At 43.4% G+C, this 16,496-nt stretch overlaps 1 protein-coding gene across 1 annotated transcript in view; it reads right to left on the bottom strand.

The window, feature by feature from the left end:
- Positions 1–16,496, bottom strand: part of AGPS (alkylglycerone phosphate synthase) — a 176,923-nt gene that overhangs the window by 15,877 nt on the left and 144,550 nt on the right. Inside the window, exons 18-19 of the mRNA XM_077272628.1 lie at positions 13,895–13,994; positions 11,647–11,704 (exon numbers count right to left, since the gene is read on the bottom strand). Coding sequence (XP_077128743.1) covers positions 11,647–11,704; positions 13,895–13,994 — 158 coding nt within the window. The remainder of the gene's footprint in view (positions 1–11,646; positions 11,705–13,894; positions 13,995–16,496) is intronic.

The raw sequence follows: 16,496 nt of genomic DNA on the forward strand, positions 1-16,496 counted from the left end.
AGGGAGGAGGGACATTGAGGAGCAGTCAACCAGACTAGGTGGAATGAGATTGCATCAAACCTTAGAAAGTCGAAAAACATGCAGCCGCAGGGCCTCGAACATGTTATCCGAGCGTGCCCGAGATACTCAGATAACATGTTATCCGAGCACGTTCGCTCATCACTACCAGTTAGTTAATGTATGCAGTTTATATTGTGAAATAAGATAAATCCTGTAGATTTTTTTTTTATGTGGTTATTTGCAGCTGCCCAGTTACTTGTATTATATTTTTCAAGATTCACGTTATTCAAATATTTCGGTGCTACTAAAAAGTTTTTGACTATATTTTGCCAGATGAGGAGCAGCCTGTATTACTGCCGTCACAAAAACTCAGCTACAGACCCCAATCCAGAAGCCTGCACCGTGTTGACTAGAGAACATCTGGATTAAATGGATATATCAGAAAGAAAATAAACCGATGCATGTTGTTAATGTGACAAAACCTGCATGTACTGTATGATCAATGTCGTATTGTTTTTGTAACGGCTGAGTTAACTAAACCAAAACACTTTGGTCAGGGTCATTTACAAAGTCTTCCCAATGATACCGGCTGCAAATACCCAGACGGAGTCAGAATGCCATTTTCATCTGGATTCTGTTAGTGACATTCAAGTGTCACCTCTTACACAGTTTACTACAGGTTAAAAAATAGATGGATTAGATGCTAGATCATTGGAAAATATTTGGCTTTACCAGCCTGAATATGTTAATAAGATGATGCATGTAATCTCATAACTATTGAGGCAATAAGGTGCATTAATCTACAACGATCTGCTTACTAATTACCGCAAAATTATTGAGCAAAACGATTTGCAGGACTGTAGTCCGGTGGTCATAACAGCACAGCATGGCACCTAGACCAGGTCACTACAAACTTCATACTACCTGCAGGCATCTTCGGCGCCTCTTCTGATTAGAAGGCCCCTAAACCATGTCGGTGAGTTCCTAAACTGAAGAAAGCAGTAATGCGAATGTGTGACTACCATATTGCAGTCAAATTGTGGTCGGGCATCTCAGGCAGTAACCTTCAAGGGAACCTGTCACCCCCAAAATCGAAGGTGAGCTAAGCCCACCAGCATCAGGGGCTTATCTACAGCATTCTGTAATGCATTCTGTAATGCTGTAGATAAGCCCCCGATGTATCATGAAAGATGAGAAAAAGAGGTTAGATTATACTCACCGATCCGATGGGCCTCGCGGTCCGGTCCGGAGCCTCCCATCTTTTTACGATGACGTCCTCTTCTTGTCTTCACGCTGCGGCTCTGACACAGGCGTACTTTGTCTGCCCTGTTGAGAGCAGAGCAAAGTACTGCAGTGCGCAGGCGCTAGGCCTCTCTCACTTTTCCCGGCGCCTGCGCACTGCAGTACTTTGCTCTGCCCTCAACAGGGCAAAGTACGCCTGCGCCGGAGCCGTTGCGTGAATACAAAAAGGGGACGTCATCGTAAGTAGATGGGAGGCCCCGGACCGCGACGCCCATCGGACCGCGACGCCCATCGGACCGGACCGCAGCGGGACCCCCCTTGGTGAGTATAATCTAACCTTTTTCTCATCTTTCAGGATACATCAGGGGCTTATCTACAGCATTACAGAATGCTGTAGATAAGCCCCTGATGCCGGTGGGCTTAGCTCACCTTCGATTTTGGGGGTGACAGGTTCCCTTTAAAGATTACCCATCACCAAGGGCTCGGAGTGCAGTTATTCTAAGTGCAGTTACCAAAGTGTATAGCAGAAATATTCCAGAAATGTAATCTCATGATATATATACTTCAATATTGCCATCACTCCTGATTGGACAATCCATCTTTTTCATCCGCAGGTATGTTCCCCTATGTGCAATACTCTGCATATTAATTGAACCCCATTCACAACTGTGTCTCTGTTTGTGCCAGTATGTCTTCTTCCTGTTCAATTCCCTGTGTTAGTAGCAAACTTCTGTCTGCGAATTTACGCCATTCTCATATTTCTTACCTGTCTCTCTAACTCCTTGCTTCTATGCAGGCTTCTTTCATGTGTAATTATTTAAGATGTATAAATCTAGAGGGCCTGGCCTCGGACCATGGGCTTGGACTGTAGTTATTCTAAGTGCACTTTTCACAATGTATAACAGAAGTATTCCAGAAATGTCCCACGAGTGACCAGAAGGGATTATTCACTAAGGTGCTTGCTTTACTTCTGTTCAGTGTGAACATCTTACTTAATTCCCAACATTTAAAATCTGTGAATTACTCATTGTTCCAATGTTTACTTCTGAATTTTCAGTTTTATTTCGCTTGATGATTTGTGCTTTATGTCTGTCCAGTGCGGATGTTTGTCTTTCTTGCATAGTAATGGCTGCTGTGGTCTCTTGCTAATTGCTTATTCAACAAGGCAAACTGGTAGTACATCCCAGCACACACGTCCAATAAATCCAGCTCTGGCTTAAAGAGAGTATGTGTGCTGGGGCACATGGGAAATTTATTCTATTCCAAAATTTTACAAGTGTATCGCCAGTTAAACATGGCAAATGGACCGGGCAGGAGATAGGTAGGATATGCCAGATATGCAAATAAACATGCTTCTCTTTCAGTAGCACTACACCATTTAATCTCCTGATCTCTTTGCTTCTTATATGTTTTAGCTGCCATTTCCTTTCACCTTTACCACCCTTTAACATATTTCTACACAGTCTATACACATCATCCCCTCTCTCATCCACAACACTGAGGCCTTATTGACATGTCTCAATCAAGCAAAACCACCCACTACCACCATACAGCGTACAAAACGCTCACACAAATCCTTGAACCACTTGACTTCTCTTTTTTTCTCCTGCTACTCACTGGCGACATCTCTCCCAACCCTGGGCCTCCATACACTACTATACCTAACCCTTATCCTGCAGCAGATAGAAACCCTGCCAATCTTATAAACATTCAGTGCATGCATTCTCGTCTCTTAATTGTGCCCTTTGGAACTCACGGTCAACGTGCAATAAACTCCTCTACAGTCAAGATTTCTTCCAAATTCCCTTAACCTTCTGGCTCTCATTGAAACCTGGATCCAGCAGTCTGACACCTCTGCCGCGGTTGCTCTCTCGTATGGTGGCTACAATTTTCCCATACCATTTTCCCATACCCCCAGACCTGAGATCAGACAAGATGGAGGTGTTGGTCTGCTCCTTTCATCACAATGTGCTTTTCAGGTCTTTCCCCCGGTTCCCTCAGTTGGGTTTCCTTCTTTCGAACTCCACACTGTTAAACTCTTCAAACCCTTCTCCCCGCGAGTGGCGGCTGTCTATCGCCCTCCAGGCTTCTCCCGTCAGTTTCTGGATCATTTTTCCACTTGGCTTCCACACTTCCTATCCTGCGATATTCCCACTCTCATCATAGGGTATTTTAACATCCCCATCGATGAGCCACTCTCCCCATCTGTCTCTGATCTTCTTTCTCAATTGGCCTTCCACAGCTTACTAATGCTCCCACACAAAGACGGTAAATAATCTGGACCTGGTCTTCTCAGGACCCTGCTCACTGCATGACATTACTAACTCCCCTCTTCCACACTATGCCAACAGCCTGCTTTTCTTGCTCGTCAAGAACGGTCTCAACATCCAAGACACCCCCACTTACCACACACAGAAATCTACGTGCCATCTATACCCAGCAGTCTATGAACAATCTACAGATATCTTTAGCTTCCATATCCTTCCTCTTGTGTCAAGACTGAGCATTGTCACATTATAACGATACATTGCAGAGCGCCCTGGAGGAAGCAGCATGTACAACACACAGAACAACCTGGCAAAGATGGCAGTCGTGGCACACGCTGCAAACACGATTGCTCAAGGTGTGCCGAGCGTCTGTGGAGAAAATCACTTTCAGCAGATGGTTTCGTCCACTATAAAAATCATACTCAAGACTTCTAACTCTGCTCTCCATCTGTCTAAACAAGTCCACTTAACCACCTTCATCACATCTCTAGCCAACAATCCAAAACGAGTCATAGAAACCTTCCACTCCCTCCTCCTAAGGCCTAAAGTACAGATCCCCCCCCCCCCCCCATCATCAACCTAAGCTCTGACGATCTGGCCACTTATTTCCTACGAAAAAACAATCATATCCTTCAAGACATTTTTGCACAATCCCCTCAGAGCCTGGACCCCCTTCCCTCCTGCATCACAAGATCACTTTCCATCTTCGAGTCTATCCAAAAAGAAGTGACAAGACTTCTCGCTTCTTCTCACCCTACAACCTGCAACAGTGACCCTATTCCTTCACATTTCCTTCAGTCGCTCTCCACAGCTGTCACTACCCAGCTATCAAATATTTAACCTCTGACTTTCTTTCCCTCTTCATTCAAACACACCATTATAATCCCTTTACTTAACCCCTTAATGACCGCCGATACGCCTTTTAACGGCGGCAGTTAATGGTACTTACTCCTCTGCACCGCTTTTTAATGGCGGTGAGAAATAAGGTTATAGCACCTCCCAGCGTCGGAAAATCTCCGGGGTTTCAGCTACCGGGGTAGCCGGGACCCTGGAGAACATGATTCGGGTCAATTTAAGCCATCCTCAAACTTATGATCGCAGTTATTCACCGAATAACGATCGCAAAAAAAAAAAGTCCGATTTCCCATTCATTTTTCTCTCCTCTGATATGATCTAGCATATCAGAGCAGAGAGAAATGGGGTCCCCTGAACTCCCCCCGGTACCCTTGGACTCTCCAGCTCTGTCCTCCGGCGTCGTCTTCTGGGAATAAAATGGCAGGCGCATGCGCCGCGTGTCTGTCTAGATCTACCGGCTGCACCAATAGGAGATTTTGATCACTGTGATAGACCCTATCACAGTGATCAAAAAAAAAAAAAGTAAATCAAACCCCCCTTTATCACCCCCTTAGGTAGGTAAAAATAATAAAAAATATATATATATATTTTTTGTCCATTCTTTGCGGTTGGGGCGTTGGGGCTACGGTTGGGGCGTTTGTGTTACAACCTGGTGCCACTCATTGCACTGGTTACCCATTCGCTGCAGAATACAATACAAACATATCTCTCTCACCCACAAAGCTCTCCACAGTTCTGCACTGACCTTTACCTCCTCCTTCATTTTTGTCAATCGTCCTTCATGTGCCCTTCGCTCTGCAACTCATCTAAGACTAACATCCTCCATAAACCGAATCTCGCAACTCCATCTCCAAGGCTCATCTTGCTCGTGCTGCGCCAGTTCTCAGGAATGCACTACCCCAAACGATCCGACCAATATCTACCATATATACTCGTGTATAAGCTGAGATTTTCAGCACATTGTTTTGTGCTGAAACCGCCTCCCTCGGCTTATACACGAGTCACTGTCACGAAAGCCGGCGGGGGAGGGGGAGCGGCGACAGGAGCCGGTTAATAGAAGACATCATACTCACCCTCCTGGCGCCGTCGCTGCATCTCTGTCCCGACGGCTCTTCCTGTGCTGGGCGGTCACATGGTATCGCTCATTAAGGTAATGAATATGCACTCGTCTCCACTCTCATAGGCTTGGAGCTCATATTAAAAACTGCGGTACCACGTGACTGCTCAGCACAGGAGAGCTGCAGCGCGAGACAACGGAGCTTCGGCGACGGCGCAAGGAGGGCGAGTAGGACAGGCGGGGGTGGAGTGAGCCATGCATACAACGATGGGACGGGGGGGAAGCCATGCAGGACCGGGGAGCCATGCATACAACAGGGGGAGTAGGGTGTTTCATTTTGTATGGTAAAAATTAAAATGTCAAATTTTTGCAGACTTTGCATACGCCCCGAGTCTCACTAATGTAAAAAGTATATATGCCAATTTTCAAGATGATCGAACTATGTTTAGAGGTTGCACACTTTTATCAGTTTAATAAAAGCACGCAAAAAAACAGATTTTCAATGTTAAGTATTTTTATTAGAAATTCAAACAATTAAAAACTTAGAATAATAGTGACAATAAACAGTAACATTGATAGGCAGTATCATACGTATTATTCTTTTGTTCGCTTGGTGACGGCTTTTCTATGATACTCGACAACTCTTAACAAGAACTGTTTCGGTTGTTCATCTCTGGTTGAATTATTAAACTTCTTTATCAGAGCAATGCCCCTTTCTGTGGTGTCATTCACCACCTTAAGAGCATTGATGGAGCTTCTTAGTGTATCACTGCAATATTCTTCTACATCGTGGATCTCAAAATTCAATTCAAAGAATGTCTTTGTTTTACTAGTAACAAAATCGCTGAGGTCTTTTCCTTTAAAAACTAGTTTTTTACCTTCCAACTGTTTCAGCTCCTTTTTCTTTGCAGGTTTCATTCTTAAATTTTCAAACATCTTATCCTTCACAAACTGACTGATACGTTCATCCAAAAATGCCAATCCTATGTTAGTTTCTGACAGATACCAAATGTGACTCTTAGCCACTGTGAGGGCACTTTCTCTGACATCTTTATCTGGATAATATTGCAAAAGCTGTAGCATCTCCAAATCATTCTTTGGAGCCCATCGCCTTTCAACTGCCTCGTGCCAAAAGAGGACATATATTAGACAGGCAAAATGCACTACTTTTCTTATTCCTTTCAATTCGGTATTAGAAATATGCAATTGTTTAGTGAATAGCACAATTTTGAGTACATATATGGCCTTTGCCATCCACCTTGCTTCAGTCAGAGCCCCTGGAACCCTAAATTCGAAACAGTTTTCATACCAGCCTCCAAGATATAGAAATGATAGTTCTAATAGCTCTTTGTAATCTCCTCTTGGATGACTGCCATCTTGCAAGACATTGTTGAGGTAGTCCACTATTTTCACACGTTGTTCTTCTAGAAAACCTTGAATGGGATTTTCTTCATCTAACATCATGAAATAGGACTTCTTATCAACTGAATTCGACTGATTTTGGAACTTTCGGAAAATCTGGATGTCGGGACAACTTGATGGGATGTTACAACAGTTACCAAACACTCCTTTCAAGATTAATTCGTGGGTGTGGTGGCGGCAAGCCAACCACAACAATGGTCTCCCAAATTCAGTTTCAATTCTGATACATGCTCCTTGGATCATTCCTGTATTAGATGCAGTTGTATAGAAAGATATACCAATGATAAGGTCACGTAGCGCGAATCGGTCCACCTCCTGAATAACAACTTCAGCCATTAGCTCACCAGTACCTTTCTGGGCAACAGGTACGCCAAGCAAATGCTCAAAATCTCTCTCAGGCAACAATTCACTATCCCAATGTAAGATTAAATGAAGAGGATTTTAAAACAGTGACTTTTCCATGTTCTCAGCCAATTGTGTTCTGTTAATCGCCTGAGCTCGGAAAACGGTAGATGGAGATATGGAAATGCATGAAACATCGTGACTAAGGCAAATAAAGTACTTGCTTGTCAAATGGAGAGTTGTTCTCGATCCCATGTAGCCGTGAGTGTGTGATCAAGAGGTTTTAATCTACGACCTGCACAAGATTTTTTCACAGGTGGTGCAGAAAATTTGTCCTCTTCGTGAATTGATGATGATGGAAATGAGACTGAGTGTTCCACTGTTCATTTTGGCGATTTCTTTATAATGTTTCTCCTTGTATGCCTCCTTTTTTTCTGCATTTATTTTCTTCTTTTAAATTTGTGAGGCAAGAACCTTATCTACACCACTCATTGATAAACTCATATACACTCACTGGCCACTTTATTAGGTACACCTGTCCAACTTCTTGTTAACACTTAATTTCTAATCAGCCAATTACATGGCGGCAACTCAGTGCATTTAGGCATGTAGACATGGTCAAGACAATCTCCTGCAGTTCAAACCGAGCATCAGTATGGGGAAGAAAGGTGATTTGAGTGCCTTTGAACGTGGCATGGTTGTTGGTGCCAGAAGGGCTGGTCTGAGTATTTCAGAAACTGCTGATCTACTGGGATTTTCACGCACAACCATCTCTAGGGTTTACAGAGAATGGTCCGAAAAAGAAAAAAAATCCAGTGAGCGGCAGTTCTGTGGGCGGAAATGCCTTGTTGATGCCAGAGGAGAATGGGCAGACTGGTTCGAGCTGATAGAAAGGCAACAGTGACTCAAATCGCCACCCGTTACAACCAAGGTAGGCCTAAGAGCATCTCTGAACGCACAGTGCGTCAAACTTTGAGGCAGATGGGCTACAGCAGCAGAAGACCACACCGGGTACCACTCCTTTCAGCTAAGAACAGGAAACTGAGGCTACAATTTGTACAAGCTCATCGAAATTGGACAGTAGAAGATTGGAAAAACGTTGCTTGGTCTGATGAGTCTCGATTTCTGCTGCGACATTCGGATGGTAGGGTCAGAATTTGGCGTAAACAACATGAAAGCATGGATCCATCCTACCTTGTATGGAGCATCTTTGGGATGTGCAGCCGACAAATCTGCGGCAACTGTGTGATGCCATCATGTCAATATGGACCAAAATCTCTGAGGAATGCTTCCAGCACCTTGTTGAATCTATGCCACGAAGAATTGAGGCAGTTCTGAAGGCAAAAGGGGGTCCAACCCGTTACTAGCATGGTGTACCTAATAAAGTGGCCGGTGAGTGTAATCCTCTCTTTGTGACATAAGGAATGCTTTATCGTCTTCTAGTACGCTATTCATGGAGATCACATTTTGCCTGGCAATATCAAATAGCTCAACAAGATCACCTTTCCAAATCAGCAGCTTCATATTTACTTTGTCAATGTTTCTTGATTTCTCTTTACCCAGATGTTGATATTCCTTGTATAACTTCTGTATACGAATTCAGATATTCTCCTCTGTCATGATAGGGATACTTGCTTTCTTCCACATTTCCTTTAGTTTAATACTTGTGGATTTAGCAGTACACGAGAGTGTTTCTTTCATTTCCTTGTGATGGTAAATAAAAACTAAAAGCACGTGTTCCTTGGAAGGGAGTTGAGCTCCCAAAAATTCACCACCAGGCACCTTTTCAAGTAACCAAATTCCCTTTCTAGTACTCTTTTTCAGTTAAACTACCCGCAAAACATAATAGAAACACAACATACACATTAGTGTGATGCCGATGATACATTTTCATGAATTTCGGTACTTTCAGATAAGTGTGATCAAAGTGTGCAACCTCTAAATATTAATTGATTTCGCTAAAAAATTTTCCATGGATCTTTTAGATGACTTACACCAAGGATTCAAGCAAAGTCATATGAAAATCATAACTTCGGAAATATGAAACACCCTAAGGGGAGCCACACATAAAAGGACAGGACGGGCGGGAGCCACACATAAAAGGACAGGACGGGGAAGCCACACATACCAGGACATGGACAGGGGGAGCCATGCATAGCAGGACATGGACAGGGGGAGCCACTCATAGCAGGACATGGACAGGGGGAGCCATGCATAGCAGGACAGGGATGAGGGGACAATGCATACCCAGCTTATACTCTAGTCAATAAGCTTACCCAGTTTTCAGTGGCAAAATTAGGTGCCTCGGCTTATACTCAAATATATAAGGTAGCCCCCATGTTTTTAAGCGTGCTTTAAAAACACATCCGTTTAGACAAGACTATCACCTCAACTCGCTAACCTAACTCTCCCCTGTTCCCTCCTAAATGTTAATCATAGTCTGCTCCTTCCTATTCATCTGTCTCCACATCCTCCATACCTCCAATAGCACTCGGTAACTACACTCAGACAGATCCTGGCTGGCGCCCCAATCAGGCAACTTTATATGAAAACCCAAATGCTCCCTGAGAAAGCCCAAATGTCCAGGTTGTGGGATCTCGGCATGCATAGCAGGATTCCATAGCTTCAATGGCCACTCTCACAGTGAAAGAGCGAAATCTTGCTCTTGGCTTTAACCCTGCCGTGTACTTTACTAAGGGCAGCCCCAGATTAGCCATAGTTTCTCTTTAAGGGCACAACAACACAGATCTGACTCATTTGTAATGGATTCCCTGGCTAACTCCCATAGTTCTGCCATGGATTTGCAAGTTGGCAGGTAGATTATTCCCATTAGGGAGTTTGTGTACACATATCACTTTAAATCTAAAGAAAAGTGTATTTTTTATACTTTAATTGTTAACCCATGCATACATTTTTGCCTTAATTTTAAAGGGCATATGCTTTACATTTTCTTGATGATGTACTTTTACAACAGTTCGAAAGACCTCTTTCCTAGTGACAAGCAAACGAGCTCAGATAAGGTGTTTTCCGAGCATGCTTGGGCATTCGAAAATATGTTCACATCCCCGCGGCTGCTCAACAGTCGCAACACATGCAGCCATGGGGAATTGAACATATTATTTGAGCATGAGTCATGGAACTTCGCTGATCCGACTCCTTACAGTGTAGGTTATACAGCAGACATCTGCATCTAACTGCTAACTTTGTTGTTGATGACTAGTGATGAGCGAGTATACTCGTCACTCGAGATTTCCGAGCATGCTCAGGTGGTCTCCGAGTATTTGGTGCGTGCTCGGAAATTTAGTTTGTGTCGCCGCAGCTGCTAGACAGCCTGAATACATATGGGGATTGCCTATTTGTTAGGGAATCCCCACATATATTCAGCCTGTCTAGCAGCCGCAAATCATGCAGCTGCAACGACACAAACTAAATCTCCGGGAACGCCCAAAATACTCGGAGACCACCTAAGCATGCTCGGAAATCTCGAGTAACGAGTATACTCGCTCATCACTATTGATAACCTCTTAAATGTCGCTGTCACTCACTGACAGCAGCACTTGAGGAAAATGGATGGAGGTTCCAAAGGATGCAGAGGAAGAACCATTTTCCTCAAGTGCTGCTGTCAGTGAGTGACAGCGACATTTAAGAGGTTATCAATAGTGATGAGCGAGTATACTCGTTACTCGAGATTTCCGAGCATGCTTAGGTGGTCTCCGAGTATTTTGGGCGTTCCCGGAGATTTAGTTTGTGTCGTTGCAGCTGCATGATTTGCGGCTGCTAGACAGGCTGAATATATGTGGGGATTCCCTAACAAACAGGCAATCCCCATATGTATTCAGGCTGTCTAGCAGCTGTGGCGACACAAACTAAATTTCCGAGCACGCACCAAATACTCGGAGACCACCTGAGCATGCTCGGAAATCTCGAGTGACGAGTATACTCGCTCATCACTATTGATAACCTCTTAAATGTCGCTGTCACTCACTGACAGCAGCACTTGAGGAAAATGGTTCTTCCTCTGCATCCTTTGGAACCTCCATCCATGACATGATTGCAGGCTGCAAATGAAGGCCCCTTTGCTGCATTGATGTTATTTCTATAAAGCCCAGCTGAAATCAGAGCTTCATATGACTGATTTGTATAACTTGCATACTAAACATTGTAAAGGTGAAAAAATCCAAATTCCAAAATTGCATTTTTTTGGTTGCCACACCTCCTATGAAAAATGCAATAAAAAGTGATCAAAATGTTGCATGTGCCCCAAAATGGTACCATTGGATTGCAGCTAGATTGACAGTAAAAAAGTAAAAGAACGAAAAAGTTATGGTTCTTAAAAAAAGCAACAACTGTGTATTTTAGGGTATAATAGGTGAGCTCCCGCAATGCCTCATAAAATTACTACAATTTTGTATTTGATAAAATGGCAGACCCCACAGATCACAAAATAAAACTATGTGTTACCTCCATGGTGATGTGAAAGGCTCCCACCGTTAGCAAGAATCTCTTCCCTAGCAGCAAACTGGGGAAAAAAAAAAAATAGGTTTACTACAAAGAAAATGCAGAACAGTTCATCCAGAAAGTGCCGATCAACAGTTCCTTGAGGGCTTATCCAAAACATGACGGCTTTCCTCTAAAAACAGCCAAAACAGGTTGTGTGTAGTACTGCAGCTCTGCGTCATTCACATTAATGACGTTGAGGTCTGTCTGCAGCCTGTGTTTTCAGAAGAAGACAGCCATGGTTTTTACTCCTGATCAACCCCTTTAATATACAATCATGGCCAAAAGTGTTGGCACCCTTGAAATTGTTACAGAACAGTAAGAATTTCACAAAATTATTGCAATTACATGTTTTGTTATACACGTTCATTTTCCATTTGTGCAATTGAACAACATAAAAAGAACAGATTAAAAAAAAAAAAAAAAAAAAAAAAAAGAGACATGCAACCCCAGAAACGGTCTGGACAAAACCGTTGGCACATTTCCAAAATTGTGGGTAAGCAACTTCGTTTCACGCATGTGATGCTCCTTCAAACTCATCTGTGGCAAGTAACAAGTGTGGGCAATATGAAAATCACACCTGAAACCAGAATAAAAGGGGAAACGGTGACTCAATCTTTGCATTGTGTGTCTATGTGTGCCGCACTAAGCATGGAGATCAGAAAGAGAAGAAGAGAACGGTCTGAGGACTTGAGAACCAAAATGGCTGAACAATATCAACAATCTCAAGGTTACAAGTCCATCTCCAGAGATCTTGATGTTCCTTTGTCCAACATAATCAAGAAATTTACAACCCATGGCACTGTAGCTAATCCCCCTGGTCCTGGACAGCAGAGAAAAAACGATGAAAGGTTAGAATGCAGGAGAGTCTGGATGGATAAGCAGCCTCAATCAAGTTCGAAAAATTCAAGCTGTCCTCCAGACTCAGGGTGCATTAGTGTTAGTGGCAACTTGCAACATTTGAATGAAATGAAACGCTATGGCAGGAGACCCAAGAGGCCCCCACTAATGACACTGACATAAAAAAGCAGACTGCAGTTTGCAAAAATGTAAACGAGTAAGCCAAAATCCTTTTGAGAAAGTGTCTTGGAGACAGATCAGCCCAAGACAGAGCTTTTTGATAAAACAAATCATTCTACTGTTTACCGAAAATGGAATGAGGCCTACAAAGAAAAGAACACAGTACCTACAGTCAAATATGGTGGAAGTTCAAACATCTTTTGGGGTAGATTTCAGGCCTCTGGCAATGGGTGCCTTGATTGTATGCAAGGCATCATGAAATCTGAAGATTACTAAAATATTTTGGGTCCCAATGTAGTGTCAGAAAGCTGGTTTTGCGTCCTGGGTCATGAGTCTTCCAGCAGGACAATGACCCCAAACATACTTCGAGCCCCCAGAAATGGATGGAAATAAAGTGCTGGAGAGTTCTGAAGTGTCCAGCAATGAGTCTGGATCCAAATCCCTTTGAACACCTGTGGAGAGATCTTAAAATTGCTGTTGGGAGAAGACACCTTCAAATAAGAGACCTGGAGCAGTTTGCGAAAGAAGAGTGCTCCAAAATTCCATCTGAGAGGTGTAAGAAGTTCGGTGATGGTTATAGGAAGCGAATGATTGCAGTTATTTATTCCAAAGGGTGTGCAACCAAGTATGAAGTTGAGGGTCCTAACAATTTTGTCGGGACCATTTTTAGGATTGTGTGTGAAATTAAGTCCAATTTAGCTTTTTTTTTCTCCGTACTTTTTTGTGTTGTTCCAATGCACACAAAGGAAATAAATATGTGTATGACAAAACGTGTAATTGCAATAATTTTCTGGGAGAAATACTTCATTTTCTGAAACAATTTCAAGGGTGCCAACACTTTTGGCCATGACTGTAGATTTACCTCGATTGTTGCAGCTCCACACCCAAGCTAATTCTACAAGATATAAATTGGGTGAAGCGTCACTTCTTAGGCTCATTTTTCATATTCAGCAATAGATCACAACTACAATACATCTACATTTAAACCTCAATTAATATAGAAGTAAAGTTCACATGAGGACCATATTTAAAACAAAAGACAGATCGCCATTAAAAATGGAGCTCTTTACACTTGGAGCATGACAAACTAATAAATATGCAACAAATTGTATACGAGTAGGAAAGTACAAAAAGTCATGGTAAATATACTCTATGACCAGAAGGTTTAGTGCCGGCCTCCATAGTAGATTACCTCAATTTCTTCATAGACGTGAACGGGGTCACTTATCCCTCTGTAATTAAATGCAAAGTAGAAATATACACAGGCACCGGCATCGTAGGTCTGCGTCACCCTAAAAGAGAGGATAAATAACATGTATGGGCTGTATGTGGACCACAGGGACTCATAAAATAAGCATCATGTATGTACCACCTTCACGTACGACAAACCTTGGTCAAGATGACATCAAGGCGATTAATTTTCTACAGCAGAGATGGCCAACCTACCGTTCCTGGGGAGTCTCCGATTTTCTTTTCTATCTTGGGAAACACTTAAAGGGGTTTTCCAGAAATAAAAAAATGCCCGCTTTCTTCTAGGGCTGTATCCGTATCGCAGCCCAGCCTTATTGACCAATTGCGTTTTTTTGCTGCTGCATTAAATGGGGTTTCCACTACAATATTGACTAGCTCCTCCTTAGGATGGGCCACTAAATTGTGAGTGAGCGCTGGCACCCTGTTACTGGGTTTTGGCCCCCACATTCTGATATTGACGACGTATACCCTATCCTGAAGGCCCCCATACACATTAGACGGCTTTTGTACAAACTATCAATCAAGAAATAACTTTCTCTCCCGAATTCTCCATACACAGAAGGACCTGGGGCTGACGGCCTACTCTGATCTCCCGGAGAACAAAACGATCAACAGCTCAAACACCGCATGCCAGATCCTTCTCTCCCCCGATATCACCTCCTTACACATGAAAATGTCAATCTATTCTGTTGATATCCGTGGTTTTGGCCGATTTTAGGGTAACGTGTATGGAGGCCTTAAAGGGTGTTTATAACTTTCAGCAAAGTAGACTACAAACTTTTACTACCATGACGGTACTCACTCTCTTACACTCCAGGACAAGTTCTCTGCCGGTCTCGGTTGTGACTGCAATCGGGATATCACGTCTACACAACACATCACTACTGCAGCCAATCAGTGAGCTCGGCATGAGCCGCTGAGCACAATGATTGACTGCAGGGGTGAGGAGTGCTGTCAACATATCACCGCTGCAGCAAAAACACAGAGCAGTGCAGTGGCAGAGGGCTGGAATGGGGCGAGCGAGTACCAACTGGCTTTGTTATTCTCCATTTAAAGTCCTGTGCTAAAAGTAGAAATGCCCTTTAAGGATACGGTCATCAAAAACCCTCTTTAAACATAAACTAATGCAAAAAACAAGGAAAACTCACATCTGGGTATAACCCATATTATATAACCCATAAGGAGAAACGTTACCCCTTAGACCCCACTCCAGAGCCTCTCACCTAGCCAAATCAGTTCTCATGCTTCGCACTGACGAGGGCCAACAGCCCGAAACACCGTGTCTGCGAATTGAGATACTGATTTGGCTTTAATCCTAAGTCATATTGCATGACTCGTTAAAGGGTTGATTGTGACTTGTAGGATCGCTACTTCCAATAGGTGGCGCTATAGAGTTAAGTCCTCTTTTTCTCAGAAGAGGCAATTTGCATATGTAAATTCCCAGAGGAGCATTGCACGGCGAATAAGCCTCCTTACCTTGACAAGCCAGAGATGGTATGTCACTCTCCATAAGGAGAAACGTTACCCCTTAGACCCCACTCCAGAGCCTCTCACCTAGCCAAATCAGTTCTCATGCTTCGCACTGACGAGGGCCAACAGCCCGAAACACCGTGTCTGCGAATTGAGATACTGATTTGGCTTTAATCCTAAGTCATATTGCATGACTCGTTAAAGGGTTGATTGTGACTTGTAGGATCGCTACTTCCAATAGGTGGCGCTATAGAGTTAAGTCCTCTTTTTCTCAGAAGAGGCAATTTGCATATGTAAATTCCCAGAGGAGCATTGCACGGCGAATAAGCCTCCTTACCTTGACAAGCCAGAGATGGTATGTCACTCTCCATAAGGAGAAACGTTACCCCTTAGACCCCACTCCAGAGCCTCTCACCTAGCCAAATCAGTTCTCATGCTTCGCACTGACGAGGGCCAACAGCCCGAAACACCGTGTCTGCGAATTGAGATACTGATTTGGCTTTAATCCTAAGTCATATTGCATGACTCGTTAAAGGGTTGATTGTGACTTGTAGGATCGCTACTTCCAATAGGTGGCGCTATAGAGTTAAGTCCTCTTTTTCTCAGAAGAGGCAATTTGCATATGTAAATTCCCAGAGGAGCATTGCACGGCGAATAAGCCTCCTTACCTTGACAAGCCAGAGATGGTATGTCACTCTCCATAAGGAGAAACGTTACCCCTTAGACCCCACTCCAGAGCCTCTCACCTAGCCAAATCAGTTCTCATGCTTCGCACTGACGAGGGCCAACAGCCCGAAACACCGTGTCTGCGAATTGAGATACTGATTTGGCTTTAATCCTAAGTCATATTGCATGACTCGTTAAAGGGTTGATTGTGACTTGTAGGATCGCTACTTCCAATAGGTGGCGCTATAGAGTTAAGTCCTCTTTTTCTCAGAAGAGGCAATTTGCATATGTAAATTCCCAGAGGAGCATTGCACGGCGAATAAGCCTCCTTACCTTGACAAGCCAGAGATGGTATGTCACTCTCCATAAGGAGAAACGTTACCCCTTAGACCCCACTCCAGAGCCTC

Source organism: Ranitomeya variabilis, chromosome 7, assembly GCF_051348905.1.
Source record: "Ranitomeya variabilis isolate aRanVar5 chromosome 7, aRanVar5.hap1, whole genome shotgun sequence".
Taxonomy (NCBI): Eukaryota; Metazoa; Chordata; class Amphibia; order Anura; family Dendrobatidae; genus Ranitomeya; species Ranitomeya variabilis.